This window comes from Suricata suricatta, chromosome 4, assembly GCF_006229205.1.
Source record: "Suricata suricatta isolate VVHF042 chromosome 4, meerkat_22Aug2017_6uvM2_HiC, whole genome shotgun sequence".
Lineage (NCBI taxonomy): Eukaryota > Metazoa > Chordata > Mammalia > Carnivora > Herpestidae > Suricata > Suricata suricatta.
In genome coordinates, this window is record NC_043703.1 from 146,783,028 (window position 1) to 146,804,432 (window position 21,405).

The 21,405-nt window shown below is 37.6% G+C and overlaps 2 protein-coding genes across 7 annotated transcripts in view; one reads left to right on the forward strand and one right to left on the reverse strand.

Moving 5' to 3' along the window:
• The window catches only part of LOC115290745, a 47,864-nt gene extending 44,343 nt beyond the window's left edge, over positions 1 to 3,521 (reverse strand). The window contains exon 1 of the mRNA XM_029938565.1: positions 3,403 to 3,521. Within this exon, the coding sequence (XP_029794425.1) occupies positions 3,403 to 3,521 (119 nt within the window). The remainder of the gene's footprint in view (positions 1 to 3,402) is intronic.
• The window catches only part of ITSN2 (intersectin 2), a 138,857-nt gene that overhangs the window by 447 nt on the left and 117,005 nt on the right, over positions 1 to 21,405 (forward strand). The gene's annotated exons all lie outside the window — the stretch shown is intronic.

Genomic DNA, 21,405 nt, shown 5'->3' on the forward strand with positions numbered 1-21,405 from the left:
TGTAAGGTTAAGCTCCGTAAGCCTCTTAAGAGAATTGCCTCTTTCCCTCTGTTTGCTATTTTGTTAATCAGTGATAAAACCTAAACTCGATCTAGAAACATCACCTAAAAACCTTTACTTAAATTAATAATAATGTCCCTCAGATTTTAAAGCTAGTAGCAGCTCTGGTCCGCATACCTTTAGGTTTCTTTGGCTATACCTAAGATTCTCTAGTAATATCTATCTCCTCTCCAGCTTTATTGAGGTATGGTTGACATATAACCCTTGTAATTTCAAAAGTGTAGAAGGTGGAAGTTGTTTTTAAAAGCTTAACTTAAGGACAATTTCGTATTTTTGGAAGACCTGGGAAAATGTGCATTATTGCTACTCTAATGTAATATTAATGAGCAGTAGAAGAGCTTGTATTTTTTAATGCTTTAATACATTTGTCTCCTCCACTCACCTTTATAGTGAAAGGTGGAATTGTCTGACAAAACTTGACCTGTACTGAATTATTGACCAGGTAGGTACTATTGTTAGTTCAGTAGATCTCAGGGCTAAAATCCCAGTCTCTTCTGAATGTGAAGAGATGTGTTAGGCGTGTTCTGGGAGTGTAATTATAGTTATTTTTGCAAAAGTAGACTAGTATAAGGAACCTCTGTACACCCATCACCCACACAGGAGCTTTCAGGATTTTCTTTATTCATCTCTTTTTCTCTCATACCTTTATTTTTTTGTCATTTCATCCTACATACTTAACACCGCTCTTTTTTTTTTTAAGTGGAGTTTTTCCCCCATAATCTTAAGATTTTTATTTTTCACGTGTCTTTAGTAACAAGTTTCACAAATTTCCATCTTTCTAGAAAGACAAAAAGAATATTTAATGGCCATCTCCTTCAACAACTTTCCTCAATATTAACATATATTTACTGTGGTTATCATTAATTGAATACTTATTACTGCGAGGCCCTGTGCTGTTTGGCATAATCAGTTAAGGCATAATCAACAAAGACCCTATGAGTAGTTCTTTTTCTCCTATGAAATAAACAGGTGAAATACTAACCTGGAGGTTAACTGACACTCTCCGTTTCTGAGCTAGGAAGTACAGGGGCCAGGGTTTGCCAAGATCCTTTTAACTTCAGCACCTGTGCCTTTATCGCTCCTCTTGGTTCAGATATTTTTAAAAAGCCATTTGGGCATTCAAAAACAAATTGAGTAAATGAATGAAAGTACATATTAGTCCACTGGTAAGTAACTAGCATTTGCCTGTACTATATTTACTTGTAAAGCAATTTATGAACAAGTTCCAGAAATGATTCAGGATAAACTAATTATATTACTAAATTATATCGCTAAAGCTTATATTACTAAAAATGTGGTATATTTATAACAGTACATTTGCCCCTTTTTTTGGTATTCTAATCTTTTCAATTTGGGAAAAATTTATTTATGGAAAAATTTGTGGAACAACTGTTTTTGAAGAAAGACTAAGAAAAGACAGACTTTTTATTTTATTTTTTGGTGTCCTAATTGTTAAAGGCTGGATTCCAGGTGTGAAGTAGGAAAATAAGAATGTGTAGAATTAATTCTATAAATGAATAGGTCTAACGATGAAGGCACATCAGAAATGCTGTTTTTTTTCTTGAGTTCATTTTTTGCTTTGTACTCTCCTGGAACTATAGATCATAGCCACTGATGTTAGAGTCCTCTTGAGTAGATGGTATATATTTGTAGGTATTCTTTGAGAAGGAGGAACTGAACTGGTCTTAAAAGATCTTAAGGCAGAGAGGAAGTGGGGGAGGCGAGGGGGAAACTGAACAGAAATAGGGCAGTGAATACATCATGAAATAAGGTATTTATACAACTCTACGAGGGCAGCCATATTTCGTTTGCAAAGAGTATTATTTTAAGAGAGTCACTTGAAAAATCATTTCACAGCTATATCAGGACACTGAATGATTTAGTTACTTGTGAAGCTATTCAGCAGTGGTTATGGGAGACATGTAGGGGCTCTATTACCAGACAGTATATGTTTAACTTGTTTGATTTAAGCAACTCTTTTATGTTTACAAGATTGTTTTCTTCATTAATGCATATTCATTTTAGTAAAAGTATATGTGGTTAATAAAAATGTCATTTATTTTCATTATAACCATAGTAGATAATATACAGGCTTTCAAGTGAAACGTCCTGCTCCTAACTCCAACATGAAATCCCTGTATGGCCTTGAGCAACTGATTTTAATTCTCTGAGCTCCTGTTTCTCATCTACAAAACGTACCTGCCTCATAGTGTTGTATGTAATATAAGCGTTCAGCAGTGTCTCCTGCTCAGTACGGGTGATCAGTAAATGTTATCATTATTCTAACTACCGTCAGTGAGAAATTTCAAACTAGCTTCATCCTTTTTTTTTTTCGGTTTTGTTTTTGGTCTTTTTACCTAATGACTGGAAAAGAAATCCCCTTTTTTGTCCCCTAATTTTTAATCTTATCATCAAAACAATCCATGTAAGAAGTTGGGAAAACAGAAGAACTGGCCCACAGTCTCATCTCCCCCTAAAGAATCTGCCTCCCCATCCCCCTTAATTCAGGGGTCTGGTGGGGAACGTAGCCTGAAGGAGGCAAGTGTCTATATCTGCAAAAGAAACTACTGCTTTGGATTATCACTTCCAAGTCTTGGAATCCAGGTGCTTAAACAGCTGATACTTTTCAGTGTGAGGAGTACTTGACTAGTATGAGGTTGACAATGGGAAAGAATGGTCAAGAATGATGGGCGGTTGGGGTGGCGGGCGGCTCTGTAGGTTAAGCACCTGACTTCAGCTCAGGTGATGATCTCAGTGGTTTGTGGGTTCAAGCCCCACGTCAAGTTCTGTGCTCACAGCTCAGAGCCTGGAGCCTGCTTCAGATTCTGTGTCTCTCTATCTCTCTGTCCTCCCCCCCCCATGATGTATCTCTCTCAAAAATAAATAAAACATTAAAAAAATAATAATGATGAGAAAGAATGGTGGGCAGTGGCAAACTACAGAGTCCATGTAGATAAACCCCAGCAGGGTTTTGTCTGACAGGAGGACACTGATAACTGCTGCTTTATCGTTTTCTCTTTGCTTAAACACATTGGCCTGCATTTAATGAATTTCACAGCATGTGTAGCATTTGGTGATTTTACTTTTTAGTGGACACGAAATACATTTTGGTGAGTATAAGTGAGAGATTCAAGATCCACAAAATTTGCAGAGAGTGATGTAGACTGAGATGTTTGAGTAACATTTTCTAACTTTGTGATAGATCCTGAAAACCTGAATCATAGAAGAGAAGTCATGGCTTAATTTCCATTTTCCTTCTTTCACTGAGAGCATTTTAGGGTTCCCCTTTGCTAAAGTTTCAGTGAAATGCTTATAAATTGCCTTGCTGCAGAGACAGCCTACATTGGAAGGCTCTCCTTGTCCACCTCCTTTCTTCTAATGTCTGGTCCTTTCTGTGACTGATTCTTTTTGGCTTCTTCAGGACCCAGAGAAAAGAGTATGATTGAGATGTTAAGAGTCATTTAGACTAGACGCAGATAACCCCCACCTTTTTCTGCACCTTACTCTCCCGTTCCTGGGTTTATAGTCTTTGTAGCATGCTGGTCATCCCGTCCAGAGAAAGTACATGCTGCAGCTCCCTCCTAAGTACATCTTTGTTACTGCTTTCCTCATTAGTGATTTTGCCTCATCTTTGTCTTTCTGGGGGCTTCAGTGGGGGAAATGCCTTTTCCCTCTGTTTTCTGTCATTTGCTTTAACTTTTTCTTTGTTCTTAACCATCTTTCATTCTAATAATTAAACCCAAAAGAAGTTACTGATAATTTATGGTACCAGACTAATTCTTTCAACAAATATTGAGTGCCTACATGCCAGGAACTGGTCCAAGCACTGAGCGTATTAGCAGTTAACAGAATATACAAAAATCCCTGCCTTTATGCTGCTTATATTCAAGAAGAAGGAGGAGAGACAATAAAAATCTATAAGTTAGAACTTGCCAGGTGCTACAGAGAAAAAGTAAGGCAGGAAATGGGGGTAGGGAATGTGTGGGTAGTTGGATGGGGGAGGGGTAATGGAGAGAAGTAGGTTTGCCTTATTCAAGGTTATTTTAAAAATTCAAGATCTGGGAAAAGATTATTTGTGTTTTAGGTGAAAACTTGTATTTCACATTATAGTATTTAACAAAAATTATTATTTAGCCCTTTTTTTTTTTTAGCGTTTATTCATTTTTGAGAGATGGAGAGAGACGGAGCACGAGTGGGGGAGGGGCAGAAAGAGAATCTGAAGCAGGCTCCAGGCTCTGAGCGTCAGCACAAAAGCCCCTTGGGGGGAGCTGTGAGATCATGACCTGAGCTGAAGTAGCCGCCTAACTGACTGAGCACCCAGGAACCCCTGTCATTTTAATATTACTATTGGTTTTGCACCTAGCAGATCTCTGAATATCTCTCTGTTCTAATAACTTAAATGCAGACAAACTTCAGGCAGAACATGATTCTATAGAAGAGATTTATCAAATGGTTTAGAGGAGATACTTAATTTTATTTTTCTTAGGAGTGCTATATTGTGTTTGTTTTTAAATCCTTTGGCTTTCTGTTTATACTGTTTTTATTGTGATGAGTAATATATGTTCTTTTGGAAAATTGGAAATCAACAGGGGAAATTGAAAGAGGAAAATAATAATCACTAATAATCATATTACCCAGAGAAATGGCCTCTCTTAATATTTTGGTAAGTCTCTTTCTAGAAATTTTTCTTTGCAAAAAGTAGAATTATATACTGTGTTGTGTAACCTGCTTTTTCACTTACTAGCATTTATCAAAAACATAGTTCTATTTTATTGTATACTTATCTACAGGATAATTTTTTTGGCTAAATAATACTGGTTTGCTACTATAGAATGTTAACAGTATCTAATATTTACTGAGCATTTACTGTTTCTAGTTACTTTTGAAACACTTTACATATTTTTTTATTCATTTAGTCTTCAGCCTCTCCATAAAAGCTGTTCTGTTGTTATTTATCTTGCAATTGAGAAGATTGAACAAGGACTGGTTTAGTAATTTTACCAAGATCTCACAGCTAATAAGTGCTAGACTTAGAATATTAACTCAATCTGACTTTGCATCCTGTGCTCATATTATCATCTCATATTTGTTCTGTAACTTTAAAGAGGTTCATTTTTTAAAATTTTTTAAATTTATTTATTTATTTATTTTTGAGAGAGAGAGAGACAGTGTGAGCAGGGGAGGGTCAGAAAGAGAAGGAGACACAGAATCGGAAGCAGACTCCAGGCTCTGAGCTAGCTATCAGCACAGAACCTGACGCGGGGCGCGAACCCACAAACCGTGAGATCATGACCTGAGCCAAAGTCAGACGCTTAACCAACTGAGCCACCCAGGCGCCCTAAAGAAGTTCATATTTTTAAAATTTAATTTAATTTTTATTATTTGTAAAACTTCAGTTAAGTAGGCTCCATACCTAATGTGGGGCTTAAACTCATGACCCTGAGAGCAAGAGTTTCAGGTTCTCCCTAAAAAAAGGAGGGGGTGGTGACACCTCGGTGGCTCAGTTGGTTGACCATCCGAATCTGGCATGGGTTCTGATCCCACAGTTTGTGGGTTTGAGCTGTGCATGGGGCTCCACACTGACAGTACAGAGCCTGCTTGGGATATCTCTTTCTCTCTTTGCTCTCTGCCCCTCCCCTACTCATCAGTTTTCTCTCTCAAAAATAAATAAATAAACTTTAAAAAAAATGTTGCAGGCTCTACCAACTGATTCAGCCAGGCAACCCTATATTTTTAAATTGTACCCAAGTTAACAGCTTGTAACCATAATTGTGTTCACATCTATGATTATTTCCTTAGAATAAATTACTAGTAGTTGTAGTAATAGTCATGCATCAAAAGGTATGGACACTTCTTATGTCCCATGTAAAAGCATTGCCAAGTTGTCTTCTAGAAATACTTATTAGTACCGAAGTGTTCTCCTACCAGTGAGACCAGTCCTATTTCCCATATCGTCAGAAACCCTGGCTTCTTTTTTTTAATCTGCTAATTTGATAAAGACCACCTTGTTTTCTCTATTTTTGAGGTTATATTTTTAAAGATTTTACTTCTTTTAGAAATATTTATCTCTGCCCTTTATCATTTCTTTGGCATTTTCATCTCTTGGTTATTTCTAAGGATTCTTTATATTTTAAGAATAGTAACTCTCTGCCATATAGGTAGACATTTTTTCCAAGTTTTTTTCTTAGTTTTGTTAATGGATTTCTAATAATGATAATAGCTAACATTTATATAGAACCTCTCATATATAACACTGTTCTAATTTCATTATATTTACTCCATTTAATTTTTACATTTCTGTGGGGTAGGTGCTTCGTGTACGAAGACCTCTGACATTGTCTTTTAATTCTCAAACAGCTTTTTCCTCTCTGTCTTTGCTTATTTCTGTTCCTAATTCCTAAATAAATATTTTTCTAGTCTGTTGGGTAATATCTATTGATCAGTTCACAGTACTTAGTTGAGGAGTCATTTCCTCTGGGATTACTCATCTAAGAACTTTCTAGTTCCCTAAGGCAAAGTTAGGTGCTCATCTTTTGTCCTTTTTAGACATAAAGAATTCTAAGTTTCTGTCCTTTTCCTCTTGTGTATTCCCTGCTCTTTCTTTTTTTTTTAAGTTTATTTAATTTTTTTGAGAGAGAGTGCATACATGCACGTGCAAGAGAGAATCCTAAGCAGGCTCCACACTCCACTCGGAGCCTGATGTGGGGCTCAGTCTTACCGGATGTGAGATCATGACCTGAGCCAAGATCAAGAGTTGGGGGCTTAACCCGACAAAGCCACCCAGGCACCTCTGTCGCCTCTGTTACACATCTTATCCAGGTGTTACACATCTGGTAACTTGGTAAATTTTGTTAATTTGAATTAAAGGTGCTCATGGTGATGTTGTCAATATCAAGAAGGGAATCAACCTTCCAAGTATATAAAATAGAGAAACTTACATGGAGAAAGTAGCTTTGGTACTGGGCTTTAAAGGCCAGTGAGAAAGGGGGGAAAGGGAAGGGCCCAGAGATAAACTGGATGAAAACAGACTTGGAAATTTCTTGTGCTGAGAACAGCAAGTTACTTACAGGATTATTAACCTTGCCTCTGGGAAAGCCTGATAAAAATAAATAACTCTCTCACCCCAGTGTACCTTTTCTGGTGTTCAGAATATTTGAATCTTCCTTCTAGATCTCTTCTGTGAAACAAGGCTCAATTTCTCTTGACTTCCTCCTTTTTTCCAGTGTAATGGGGGAAGTTGGAGGGTCCTAATGTAATGTTGGTAAAATTTTGAAATGCCCTGGGAAGTTTGGTGAACTCGTGGGGAAGGCCCACTGGTAGCCTCTGCCAGAAGTCAGAACCTTAGGAGAAAGAACAAGCCCTGACGACTTGGGGTTCTGGTCACACCTTTCCCTGGCTGTTGATGCATTTGATTAGATCTCACTTCCTTTTCTCTCCAGCATTCATTATGTTTCTGTTCTAGTTTTGTTATGAGGCATTTTTCTCTAAATTTACTAGTTTAATTTTGAAATATACTGATTGCTTGTCTCTAAGTAGTATTACTAATATAACTTGTCATTTAATGTAAATATTTTTCCAAATTCTTTTTCTTTTGACTTTAATGTTCTCATTATGTAACTTAAACTTACATTTATTGGGGAAATATTGCATACTGATTAAAGAAACTTTGTAGATTAGAGGGGAAAAAGTAGGAGAAAAAATCATTCCAAGTCCAACAACCAATAACCACATTTTGGTGTTTCCTAACCACCCTGTCTTTTCTTTGTGTTTTTAGATATATAGTATTGTGTATGTTTTATAATACAACCTGGTAGTTGAGAGTAACCTGCCTCTTGCTGAGTGGGGTTTTAGTTCCAGCTTGGCGTTTTATTAGCTTTATGACTGTAAGTCTTACTAAGACTTGGTTTTCTCTTCCTTAAAAAACTGGAGATTTCATAATACTTATCCATAGAGTTGTTATGAGGCTGAAGAGATAATGTATGTTTAGTGTGGGCATCTCATAATAAATTCTTTATAAATGTAACAATAGTAATTAGGCCTTTCTTTTGCTTAGGTCAACCAGGGCTGTTGCCCTTGACTCTGCTTGGAGGAAAAGGGGCATGTCAGAGGCATTGCCACTCTCATTTCTCAAATACTTAAAATTCAGTTTCAAAGTTCTTTTTTTTTTAACATTCTCAAGGGACCTATGAAAATGGTAACAGTGAGGCCTTCCTTCTTTAAAATATAATTTATCTTGGGCCAGCCCTATAGTTGGTGAGTGGCCTTGAGCCTCAGACCCTTCTAGGATGGCCTCTTGATGATGTCAGTGATTACACATAGAAACCTGGGTGTCTGTCAGGCTTGGAATTTGGTAAGGATACAGTGATTGTTGGCTGCTATTATTTTCATAATAATACACATTTGTATCATAAATTTTAATTATTATAAGAATGTAAACCACTTCCAGGTTATCATATGGTCTAGCCAAACTTGTGTTTTTAAGAACAGGCTTATTGAGAGGTGCCTGGGTTGCTCAGTCAGTTGAGTGTCCCACACTTGATTTCAGCTCGGGTCATGATCTTAACAGTTCATGAGTTTGAGCCCCACATCAGGTTCTGAGCTCACAGCTCGGAGCCTGCTTGGGATTCTCTCTCTACCTCTCTCTCTGCCCCTCTTGTACTCATGCTGTCTCTCAAAATAAATAAATTTATTTAAAAAATAGGTTTATTGAGCTATAATTTACATATCATAATGAATTTGATTTAAGTAGCAGTACTTGATTCAGTGTGTTCCCCATTGTTGGGCACTCAGGTTATTTCTGTTTTTTTTTCTGTAATATCTAATAATTGCAGCAAATATCTTCACATTTACCCTATTTATCATTATTTTCTTATAACAGATTCCCAGAAGTGAAGTTACTGGTATATTGGATGTAAACGCTGGTAGGGCTCTTGCTGTCTGTCCTCTAACTGCCCTCTGAAGGGCAGTACCAGTTTGCACTCCCGTGAGTCATGTGTGCAGTGCTCCTTCCCCTCGCCTTTGCTAGCCTTGGGGATTAGCCATGTTTCTTTAAAAAAAAATAAGTTTATTGGAAGAAACAAAACAAAACTTAATTTGCATTTCCTTGATTATTTATGACATTGACATTTATTAGTTTCATGTCCCCTTTGGAAAACTATTTGAGAATTTTGTATTTTCATGAACTGTTTTAATAGTTCTCTGTACATTAAAAATACTGACTTGGAGCGCCTCGGTGGCTCAGTTGGTTAAGTGTCTTTCTTCAACTCAGGTTATGATCTCATAGTTTGTGGGTTCGAGCCCCACATCAGGCGCTGTGCCAGCAGTTTAGAGCCTGGAGTCTGCTTCTGATTCTTCGTCTCCTTCTCTCTCTGCCTCTCTACCACTTGTGTGCGCGTGCTCTCTCTCTCTCTCTCTTTCTCTCTTTCAAAAATAAATAAACCTTAAAATTTATTAAAAATATTGACTGAATTTGACTGTATTTGTTCCCCATTTTCCCCATTTACCTTTTAACTTTGTTTTCAACAAATATTTAAAATATTTATAAAGATGTATCTTCCTTTGTGTTTTCTTTAATGGTTTCAGAACTTAGAAGTGATCTTTGTTTTAGAGAAGTAATATTTTACTTGAAGGTGAAGCATCTGTATGAATGTTTTCCCTCTATACTTCTTATTCAAGACAAGTAAGTAGTTTTGTTTTCATATGCAGTCCTATTGATAGGAGACTAAAGAGAACAGACCTAATAGCAGTCCCCGCACCTTCCCCTCCTAGCCCTGCAGGCTGAGTCACCAGCTATTCTTAGGTGTTTTTTTCCCCTTTGTGTGGGTGAATTGTCTTGTTCAAAGTTGTTGACTAGTTCTTCTACAATTGACTTGATTTAAATCTGCAATATTATTGGAGTAGTAACTACCTCAGTATTACTTTACCATTTTTTTTCTTTTATACCTGCTCAGTTGTTTGATTCTTTGTAGACTAAATTTAACATTTATAAAAGTTCAGACTTAGAATTTATATTTAAACATCTTAAACTGAAGGACTAGACCTAGTAATAAGTTTGTATAGAAAAGTTACCTTCTTGAAACTTCTAAGTCTCAACATGCTATGAGTTTAGGGTCCTAAGCCTTTAGGTAGAATAGTCACCTGGGGCACTGGGTGGCTCAGTCGGTTCAGTGTCCAACTTTGGCTCAGGTCATGATCTCACAGTTTGTGGGCTCAGGCCCAACACTAGGCTCTGTGCTGACAGCTTTGAGGCTGGAGCCTGCTTCTGATTGTCTGTCTGTCTCTTTCTCTCTCTCTCTCTCTCTCTCTCTCTCTCTCTCTCTACCTGCCCCTCTCCTGCTCGTGCGCTCTCCCTCTCTCTCAAAAAATAAACATTTAAAAAATTAAAAAAAAATACTAGTAATCTTTTTCTCAAATATTGATTAAAGTGAGAAAAATATGTTCTTTTTAGTAATTGGTAACTTTAGTTTATTATACCTGTTCAGTGAAATCAAGATAACTAATGTGTTACAGAGAACAAACTCAGGATTGCTGGCCGGGGGTTGAGCGGAGGGAGGCTAAAGGGCTAAGGGGCACCAGGGAGGACCCTTGTTGGGATGAGCATTGGATGTTGTATGTAAGTGATGAGTCACTAAATTCTCTTCCTGAAACTATTATTACCCTGTATGTTAGGTAGCTTGGATTTAAATTTTTTTAATATAGTAAATATTAGGTAAATTGATCTAAAAAAAAAAAAAACCCAAAAGAAATGAAAACACTAACTTGAAAAGATATACATACCCTATGCTTATTGTAGTATTTTTTACATTAGCCACAAAATGAAAGCAAGCCAGTGCCCATCAATGGATAAATGGATAGAAAAACTGTGGCATGTAACAGATGTTAGGGAGGATGCAAAGAACACTTTTGCACTATTGGTGGGAATGCAAACTGGTGCAGCTACTCTGGAAAACAATGTGGAGGCTCCTCAAAAATTAAAAATAGAGCTACCCTACAATCCAACAATTGCACTGCTAGGTATTTTATATAAATGGGAACATAAAATATGTGTGGTCTTTTGTGATTGGTTTCTTTTACACCCATAATGTTTTTAAGGTGCATGTTTGTTATAGCGTGTAACATTCCTTTTTATGACCAAATATTCCATTGTATGTATATACCACATTTTGTTTATCCATTCGTCAGTGGCTGGACATTTGTGTTATTTCCACTTTTTGGCTATTATGAATAATATTGCTTTGAGCATCTGTATACAGACTCTTGTGTGGACATAGGCTTATGTTCTCATTTCTCTTGGGTTCATATGTAGAGGGTGGAATTGCTGAATTATGTGGTAGTCTATGCTTAACATTTTGAGGAACTGCCAAATTTTTTTTCCAAAGCAGCTGAGTCATTTTACATTCCCACCAGCAATGTATGAGGGATCCAATTTAGGAGATTAGATTTTATGCTGCTGATGAGTTATTATACAGAATCACAGTGGGAAAATGGCTGAAAATTTTTGGATCAGATTGCTGCTTCTCCAGTATGGTTCAAGACACGTACTGGGGCAGAAGGTTTTTCCTGATGAATGAAACTAAAATGCAAGTTATTTCCTCATTTCCTAGGGGCTATTGTTATTCATGTCCATTGTCTTCGATTTTTGTATGTCAGTGTGGGCTATTTACTGATAATCTGAGTTACTAAGCATTACTGAAACTTAGTGTTCATAAACTAAAATTAACCAATTTCTAGAGCTTACTGATGGATCTAATTTAGTTTTCTTCTACGAAACCTCTTAGCTATACAATGCTTTGGCAGCATTGAAAAATTCCTACTGTGCACACCTACACTCAGATTTTTAGTGTATCATTGGTAGTGTCTTGAGTTTGATGTGGTTTCAGTTGCTATTCTTGAGTTAACTATAATTAATTATAGAATTGGGGCACCTAGGTGGCTCAGTCGGTTAAGTGTCTGACTCTCGATTTCAGCTATGGTTATGGGATCAAGCCCCATATCTGACTCTGTGCTGGCAGTGCGGAGCCCGCTTAGGATTCTCTCTCCCTCTGCCCCTCCCCTGATCATGCATGCACACACTCTCTTTCTCTCAAATAAATAGTCAGTGTTAGATTTAGTTTTGCTGCCCATTTTTTTTAGTTTATTTATTTTATTTATTTTTGAGAGAGCGAGCAGGGGAGGGGCAGAGACAGAAGACGACAGAACCTGAAGCAGGCTCCAGGCTCTGAGCTGCCAGCACAGAGCCCGATGTGGGTGGGGCTCAAACTCAGGAACCATGAAATTATGATCTGAGCTGAAGTCAGACACTTAACCAACTGAGCCACCCAGATGCCCCATTGCCAGATTTTTTTTTAAGTCTCTGACTCCTCAGAATTGAGATTGGTGAAGAGAATTTGTAAAATTGTGATTTTGAAACACTTAGGGAAAGTAAGACCTTGTTTGGCTTAGGTGTGATTGCTCAGAGATATTTTCTGGATGTACTGTTGGTTTTAGTATGACTAATTCCGTATAAGAGTGTCTCTATTTTGTTGTTTTGTGGTAGTTTTTCTCCATCAGAACTTGGAGTTTGCTTTTAAATCCTCATTCCATATTTATTATTTTATATTTGCTTTCTCAGTAATTTGTAGCATTCTACTTTAGAGGATTCTTTTTGCTGCAGTGATAGCATACTTCCCAGTAATTGAAACATACTGATATTTAAAAAAAACTTTAAATTAGCCTGATAGAATAGGAAAATGGATGAATGCTTTTGTATCCATTGGCTACTACTTTCATTTTCTTTCGTCTACTCTTGTTTCTATTTGTGTTTTGGTTGAGATTGGAAACTACCAATCACAGATAGAGACTATTCCCACACAGGACCTTCCGGGGTGTGGCATTGATTTTGAATGCCAGTCTCCTTAGGCCTCTGCAGTAGGCTGTATGTGGAGGACTGTATTTTTCCTTTGTAGTTTTTAGCACCAGATGTAGCATGGCTGGGTTTGAGAAGAGATTGGTAATTTTAGTTAATTGCTTTTGGTAAAACAGACTTGTTACTTAATATTGTTTATAACAGACTAAAATATAGACAAGAGCAAGGCTCTGGGTTATATTTGCTATTGTGTTAAAAGAACACAGAGGTATATATATTTGGTCCTTGTCTCTGGTTCCTGGTACAGAGCTCCTAAAACCTTTGGAATTTCCTGAGTTATAGGAGTGTCTTTTATTCATAATAACCCCCTTTCCATCATACCTGAGGTATGCTAATGAGGTAACATAGAGTGGTACTTCTAGATACTAGGCCTTGGGATGACGCTGGACAACCAGAAAGACCAAGATGGCTTGGAACTCCCCACCCTACCCACTGACCTCTAGGAAGAGGTGGCACTGGAGATCGAGCTCTATAGAAACTTGAGAACAGTGTTTCAGAGAGCCTCCAGGTTCGTAGATGGATTGAGGTGCTGGGAGGGTGACATGCCTGGAGAGGGCATGGGAGCTCCCTACCCAGTCCCCCATACCTTGCCCAACATGTCTCTTCCATTTGGCTGTTCCTGAATTTTAATCCTTTATATTAAAATGGTAAATATAAATTCACTCTTTGAGTTCTGTCAACTTTTCTAGCAAATTGTCAAATCCAGAGAGGGGATCATAGGCACCCCTGATTTATAGCCAGCTGGTCTGATGACCCAGAACTTGTGACTAGTGTCTGAAGTGGAGGCGGTCTTGTGAAAATGAGGCTTTAACCTGTGGGGATGGCATAACTCTACATAGTGTAGGAATTGAATGGAATTGTTGGACACCCAATTGGTATCAGAGAATTGGTCGGTGTTAGAGAAGAAACTCCATAGAAGGCATCACTAATTTTTGAAAGACAAGTTGTAAATTTACCATAGACTTTTTTGAATTACTAAGGTCTGTTTTTAATTGCTTGACCTTTTGGTATGCGATTCCTATGAGATTAAAAAAAAAACTTGAAAATTAGAGGAAAGAAAAAAATTTACTTATAGTCTTTCAGCCTAAGTCAACTACTTTAATATACTAATGCTTTTGAATCAATATATATTACATACATACATGTATAATTTTTACATAATTGTAATCAGGGTAGGTTTTTGTCTACTTATTACCTGGAAGATATTTTTTCTGTGTTACTCCATAATTTTCATAAGTATTAATGGCAGTGTTGTTTTTATCTAGTAGACTATGATTTATTAGCCATACTCCTGTTTTCACATTTTTTGGTTGTTTTAAGTTTTTGCTATTATAAATAATAGTGGTGATAAATGGTGATAAACATTATTATTTGGTGGATATACATTAAACGTATTGTCTGTCATACTGTATTAGGTGCTTCACAAGGATAAGGTCCTTTCCCTTAGGCTTGCTTTTCTAATCCTTGACATGTGCATATGTAATTTTGAGTATTTGCATCCATATTCTGGAATTTTGCATTTTTTAAAAATCTACTTTATATCACAGATATTACCTTGAAATTATCATTTGTAATAGATTTATAGAATTCTGAGTAAAATTTATTTTCTTTCTTTCTTTCTTGGATAAAGTAACATTTGTATTTTAATATTGATAGCAGTGTAATATGCATCTTTACATTCTATTTTCCTTCTTTGGATTATTTTCTTAATATAAATTCCTATAAATGGGCTAAGTGGGTATTTTGTTTTAGATGAATGTTGTCAGATTTAGAGGTACATGTTTTACCTTTACTCTGCCTGAAGCTTTCTACTTTATGGTATTTGCCTTTTTTAAGAAAAATGTGTATATAGGTGTATTTGCCTTTTCTGAAATGTTTAAAATTTACAGGAAAACTGAGCAGATGGTGCAGAGTTTTCCATCTACCCTTCAACCCAGTGTTACCTATTTATTAATATCTTATGTTAATATGGTATATTTGTTATAATCAGCCAATATTGATGCATATATTATTAACTAACTTTCATGCTTTATTCAGTTTTCTGTAGTTTTTACCTGGTGCCTTTTTTCCTGTCCCAGAATCCCATCTAGAGCACCACAATACATTTAGTTGTTATGGCTCCTTAGGCTCCTTTTGGTTGTGACAGTTACTCAGACTTTTCTTTGTTTTGGAGGACTTTGACAGTCCTGAAGGGTATTGGTTATATTGTAGGATGCTCCCCTGTCTGATGTGTTTCTTGGGAGGCAGATAAACCTGGGCCAGGCAGGCAAATTAAAAAGACACATCCCTTGTAATATAAATTTTACAAGGGGCATCTGCATGGCTCAGTTGATTAAACGTCCAGCTCTTGATTTGGGCTCAGGAGCCCCATGTCAGGCTCTGCACTCACAGCATGGAGCCTGCTTGGGATTCTCTCTCTCCTTCTCTCTGCCCATCCCTCAAAATAAATAATAAAAATAAAACTTAAAAAAATAATATAAATTTACCAAAATGAAAAGGCAATTTACAAAAATATGTAAAGTTAATATGTAATTTTTATTATAATTATAAAGTACCTAGAGTTAAATGAGTAAGATCCCACTGAAAGACATAAAATAAGGATCTGAAAATAGGAAAATGATAGAGAAGGATGATAGTGGGTAGATAGGGATTTGCATATTCTAATACCATGGTAATTAGAAGTCTCACATGAGAGTACATGGGAAGACCCACAGAACTGAAGTAAATGTAGCCTTATGTGTACACATAGTGTATGAGAAAAGAGATGATTTTTATCAGTTGGGAAAGCTGATTTCATAAATGGTCTCACAAAAAGTACTAGACATTGTAAGTGGTGATGATGGTAGAGGAGTAGAGAAAACAATTTAGATTCATAGCTGTTCTTTCCACTCCAAAATAAAAATCCAGATAGATCAAATATGTAGTTTAAAAATATGTATTTGGGGGTGCTGGGTGGCTCAGTCCATTAAATGTCCCAATTTCAGCTCAGGTCATGATCTCACAACTCCTGGGTTCAAGCCCCGCATGGGGCTCTGTGCTAACAGTTCAGAGCCTGGAGCCTGCCTCAGATTGTCTCCTCACTCTCTGCCCCTTCCCAATTCATGCTCGCTCTCTCTCCCTCTCTTTCTCTGAAATAAGCATTAAAAATAAATTTTTAAATATATATTTGGTATGTGTGGTATGAGACAGGGCTTTCTTAGCATAATGATAATTAGTAGTCATGAAGGAAAAGATTGACAAATTTTGGTATAAAAATAAAGAGGTTAGTGTAGTAAAAGATGCCTTTGAATCAAAAGGCAACAAGCTGGATAAAAAGTTTTTATGACACATATTACAAGTCTGGGAGAGTGAGGGAGAGGAGTGCGAAATGGTCCTTGCAGATAGGCTAAGGAAACATGAACTTGTCAGGTAGGCAAGAGTGTCCAGAGTTTAAAGTGACACCTGTCAGCACCTTCATTCGTGGTGGCCATGGTCTAGCAGTGAGATTTTGCCAGATGCATAGCATAAAGGGAGAGAAGAGAGTGAACTTGAGAATGTATACAATGAGTTACTTAGTAATAGTGGTAATTATTTGGATAAGGAGGGATACTAGGACCTAAGGAAGGGGAATATTAGGGCATAAGGAAGAATGAGGGACAGTGAAAAGTTGCTGAGACCAATAGTGTGTAAGTCCTGGTAGGGTTAAAGAATTGCCAGGGTCTGGGAACTAGAGAGTGTGGGCTGTTGAGTGAGGCTCTGGTGAAGGGAGAGTGGCGGGGGGCGGGGCGGGGGGAGGCTTCAAGTGAGTTCCAGAGGAGTGCAGTCTTCAGTGATAAGAAGGCCTGGGGTATGACCTGGGAGTGCCTGACCGAGGTAAGATGGAGGATAAGATGTTTGGTATACAGGGGGTCAGAGACTTGGAGGCCAGGATGTGGGCGGGATCATCTGTGTGGATATTGACCTCACCAAGAAGTATGGGAATAATGTTGGAGAGGGGATAGTGAGGTGGAAGGTAAAGCAGTCAAGGAATTGCCCTGATGATTGTAGGGGTCAGCAGTGAAGGAGAGCTGGTGGTCAAGTCAGATGTGTGAAGGTCAAAACTAATTTTCTTTTTCAACTTTTATTTATGAAAAGTGTCTCATATATGCAAAAGCTAAAAGTATAAGTCATCACCTATTTTCTGTTTACCATCATTTACCCATCTACTTTTTTTTATTTAATGTTTTTTATATTTTTTCTGGAGCTTTAATTCTTTTGGAAGAAGGGCAGGCTATAAATGAGTACCTTTCCAAATTCCCTTCTAAATAGTTGTGCTAATTTACATTTCTATCAGCTAGGTGTTATTATTGTTGTTTAAAATTTATTTAAATTCAAGTTAGTAAACATACAGTGTAGTATTGGTTTTAGGAGTAGAACCCAGTGATTCATCACTTACAGAGAACACCCAGTGCTCATCCCAACAAGTGCCCTCCTAGTGCTCATCACCCATTTACCCCATCTACCCACCCACTTCACCTCCACCAACTGTTCTCTGTATTTAAGAGTCTTTTATGGTTTACGTCCTTCTCTGTTTTTATCTTATTTTTCCTTCTCTATGTTCATCTGTTGAGTTTCTTAAATTCTACATATGAGTGGGGGCACATGGATGGATCACTTGGTTAAGTGTCCAACTTCGGCTCAGGTCATGATCTTGTGTTTTGTGAGTTTGAGCCCCATGTCGGGTGCTGTGCTGACAGCTCAGAGCCTGAAGCCTGCTTCAGATTCTGTGTCTCCCTCACTCTGTGCCCCTCCTCCACTTGTACTCTGTCTTTCTCACTCAAAAATAAACATTTAAAAAGTTCTACATATGAGTGAAATCATGTTTTTCTCTGGCTGACTTATTTTGCTTAGCATAATACACTCAAGTTCCATCCACAGTGTTGTAAATGGCAAGATATCATTGTTTTTTTTATCTCTGAGTAGTATTCTGTCATGTGTGTGTATACACACTGTATCTTCTCTACACACACACACACACACACACACACGCTGTATCTTCTTTATCCATTCATTAATTGATGGACGTTTGGGCTCTTTGCATAATTTGGCTATTGTTGATAAACATTGGGGTGCTTGTACCTCCTTCAAATCAGCATTTTTGTATCCTTTAGATAAATACCCAGTAGTATAATAGCTGTGTCCTAGAGTAGTTCTATTTTTAATTTTTTGAGGAACCTCCATACTGTTCTCCGGAATGGCTGCACGAGTTTGCATTTCCACCAACAGTGCAAAAGGGTTCCTCTTTCTCTGCATCCTCAACAACATCTGTTGTTTCTTGAATTATTAATTTTAGCCATTCTGACAAGTGTGAGGTGGTATCTCATTGTGGATTTGATTTGTATTTCCCTGATGATGAGCGATGTTGAGCATTTTTTCATGTGTCTATTAGCATCTGGATGTCTTCTTTGGAAAAGTGTCTAATATCTTCTGCCCATTTCTTCACTGGATTATTTGTTTTTTGGGTGTTGAGTTTGATAAGTTCTTTATATTTTGAATACTAACCCTTTCTTTATCTGATATTTCACTTGCAAATATCTTCTCCCATTCTGTCATTCACTTGTTAGTTTTGTTGTTTCCATTGCTGTGAAGAAGATTTTTATCTTGATGAGGATGCAATAGTTCATTTTTGCTTTTATTTCCTTTTCCTCTGGCTGGAGACATGTCTAGTAAGAAATTGCTGCTGTTGAGCTGCTGTTGAGCTGACCTCAGGTTGTAGTTTGTTTTCTCCTATAGGATTTTGGTGGTTTGGTTTCCTATCTCACATTTAAGTCTTCCATCCATTTTTGAATTTATTTTTGTGTATGGTGTAAGAAAGTCGTCCAGGTTCATTTTTCTGCATGTCACTGTCCAGTTTTCCGAACACCATTTGCTGAACAGACTGTCTCTATTCCATTGGATGTTCTTTGCTGCTTTGTCAAAAATTAGTTGGCCACACGTTTGTGGGTCCATTTCTGGGTTCTCTATTCTGTTCCATTGATGTGAGTGTCTGTTTTTGTGCCAGCACGATACTGTCTTGATGATTACAGCTTTGTAATACAGCTTAAAGTCTGGAATTGTGATGCCTCCAGCTTTGGTTTTCTTTTTCAGGATTGCTTTGGCTATTCAGGGTCTTTTCTATTTGCATACAAATTTTAGGATTGTTTGTTCTAGCTTGGTGAAGAATGCTGATGATATTTTTGATAGGTATTGCATTGAATGTGTAGATTGCTTTGGGTAGTATTGACATTTTAACAATATTTGTTCTTCCAATCCATGAGCATGGAATGTTTTTCCATTTTTTTTGTGTGTCTTCAGTTTATTTCATAAGTTTTCAGTGTGCAGATCTTTTACCTCTAGTTAAATTTATTCCTAGATATATATTATGGGTTTTGGTGCAATTGTAAATGGAATTGATTCCTTGATTTCTCTTTCTGCTCTTTCATTATTGGTGTATAGAAGTGCAACCGATTTCTGCACATTGATTTTATATCCTGAGACCTTGCTGAATTCACATACCACTTCTAGCAGTTTTTTGGTGGAGTATTTCGGGTTTTACATGTAGAGTATCACGTTATCTGTGAAGAATGAAAGTTTGACTACTTCTTTGCCAATTTGTGTGCCTTTCATTTCTTTTTAAGTGTCTGGTTGCTGAGGTTAGAGTGTTCCTGACCTTAGAGGGAAAGCTTTCAGTTTGTCCCCATTGAGGTGGTATTAATTGTGGGTTTTTCATATATGTTTGCTATGTATTATTATTGTACATATTTTTACTGCTATTGTTACAGTTCCTTGTGTTGTTAAGCTCTTCACTATTTCATATCAGTAAGCTTCCACCTGTTTTCTCAGACCACCCTCTTCACTCTGCCTTTTTTTTAATGTTTATTTTTCTTTGAGAGAGACAGAGAGGGAGGGAGGGAGGGAGAATGAATGGGGGAGGGGCAAAGAGAGAGAGAGAGGGAGATAGTATTTGAAGCAGGCTCTGTGCTGAGAGCAGAGGGCCTGATGCGGTGCTTGAACCCACGAACCATGAGATCATGAGTTGAGCTGAAGTCAGAGGCTAACTGATAGAGCCACCCAGACATCCCATCTTCACTCTGCTTTTGCACATGCAATTACATCTGCCTAGGATGTTTTTCTCCCACATTCCTTCATGTAACAGATGTTTCCATGTGTAAGGCATAAGCTAATTGAACACAAGCTGAAATGTGCATACCTAGTTGATTCATGGGAACAAACGTATTTTCATGTGACCTTCTATTGTTGCTTGAAGAGAAGAGAAATTTGTATGTAGACACCTAGGGGTCCAGGAGATCAAAGAGTTTGTTTTCATCCCTGCCCTTTGGACTGTCTGGGCCCAAAGAGAAGAGAGAAAAAAGGGTTGTAAAGAAAAGCTATATTTTCTCAACTCCTTTTCCTTTTGCTTCCAAGCCTATATGTATCTTTATTCATCCTTATGTATCTTTCTTGTCCCATATTCCCAGAGCCAGAACTGTCTGCCCCATGTTCTTGCTTTATACTCCAGAGCTGGCTACTTTCTCTGGACTCCAGCTTCCATTATTAGGTAACCTCCTTTCCTCCTCCTTTTGGAAATTAAATCTCTCCCTCTTCCTCTAAAAATAGTCTTGTTCTCCCATCTAAAAGGAAAGCCTTCTAACCTTGCCTCTTTTCTAAAGCCTCTTATCTCTCCTCTGGCCCTTTTTTCCTCTGTCCTTCTTAAGTCACCTGCACCTCGCCTCCCAGTTACTGCCTCGTTTGCTTCAGTTTGACTTTTACAGCCAGTTCCGTGCCCTGGAACTGCTGCCAAGCAGATAGCCAAAACCAATGGCTTAGTCTTGATTCTGTGACATTTGACAATTATGACCCTCATCTCCTTGAAACACTTCCCTTATATATCCTGATTTCTCCTTTTCCGTGACTTCTTTTCTGCTGTTCTCCTGAATCCTGTACATGCTTTTTGTGGATAATGTCATTCACTGACATGTGTACAACTGTTCCTAATCCCTGAGAACTGTCAAATCCGGGTCTGCAGCCTGGACAGAAACCTCACTGTCCCTTAGGTGTTTCCACCTGTGTGTTTTTATAGGTATGTCAGATTAGGTAAGCTGAAAATTGAACATTTTTTTGCCCATCCCCCAAATCTAATATCCAGATTTCTACTTTCTTAGAGCTCCTGTCTTGGTTATTACCACCCTACCATCACTCAAAATAGAAACTGATCTTGATAGTCTTCTTTCATCAGCATTTAGCTGATCAGAAAATGCTATCCACTCTACCTTGGAAATGCCTCTTCTCTATTGTCTACATTCAGATTCACACCATCTGAATTATGCCAGTCACCTCATAACTGGGGTCCCTGTCTCAAGATACTCAAGTCCAGTTCAGTTGCTGTATTTTCAGAATTAGCTTCCTCTGTCCTTAAAAGATCAGATTCTTCTCTTGTTTCTTAT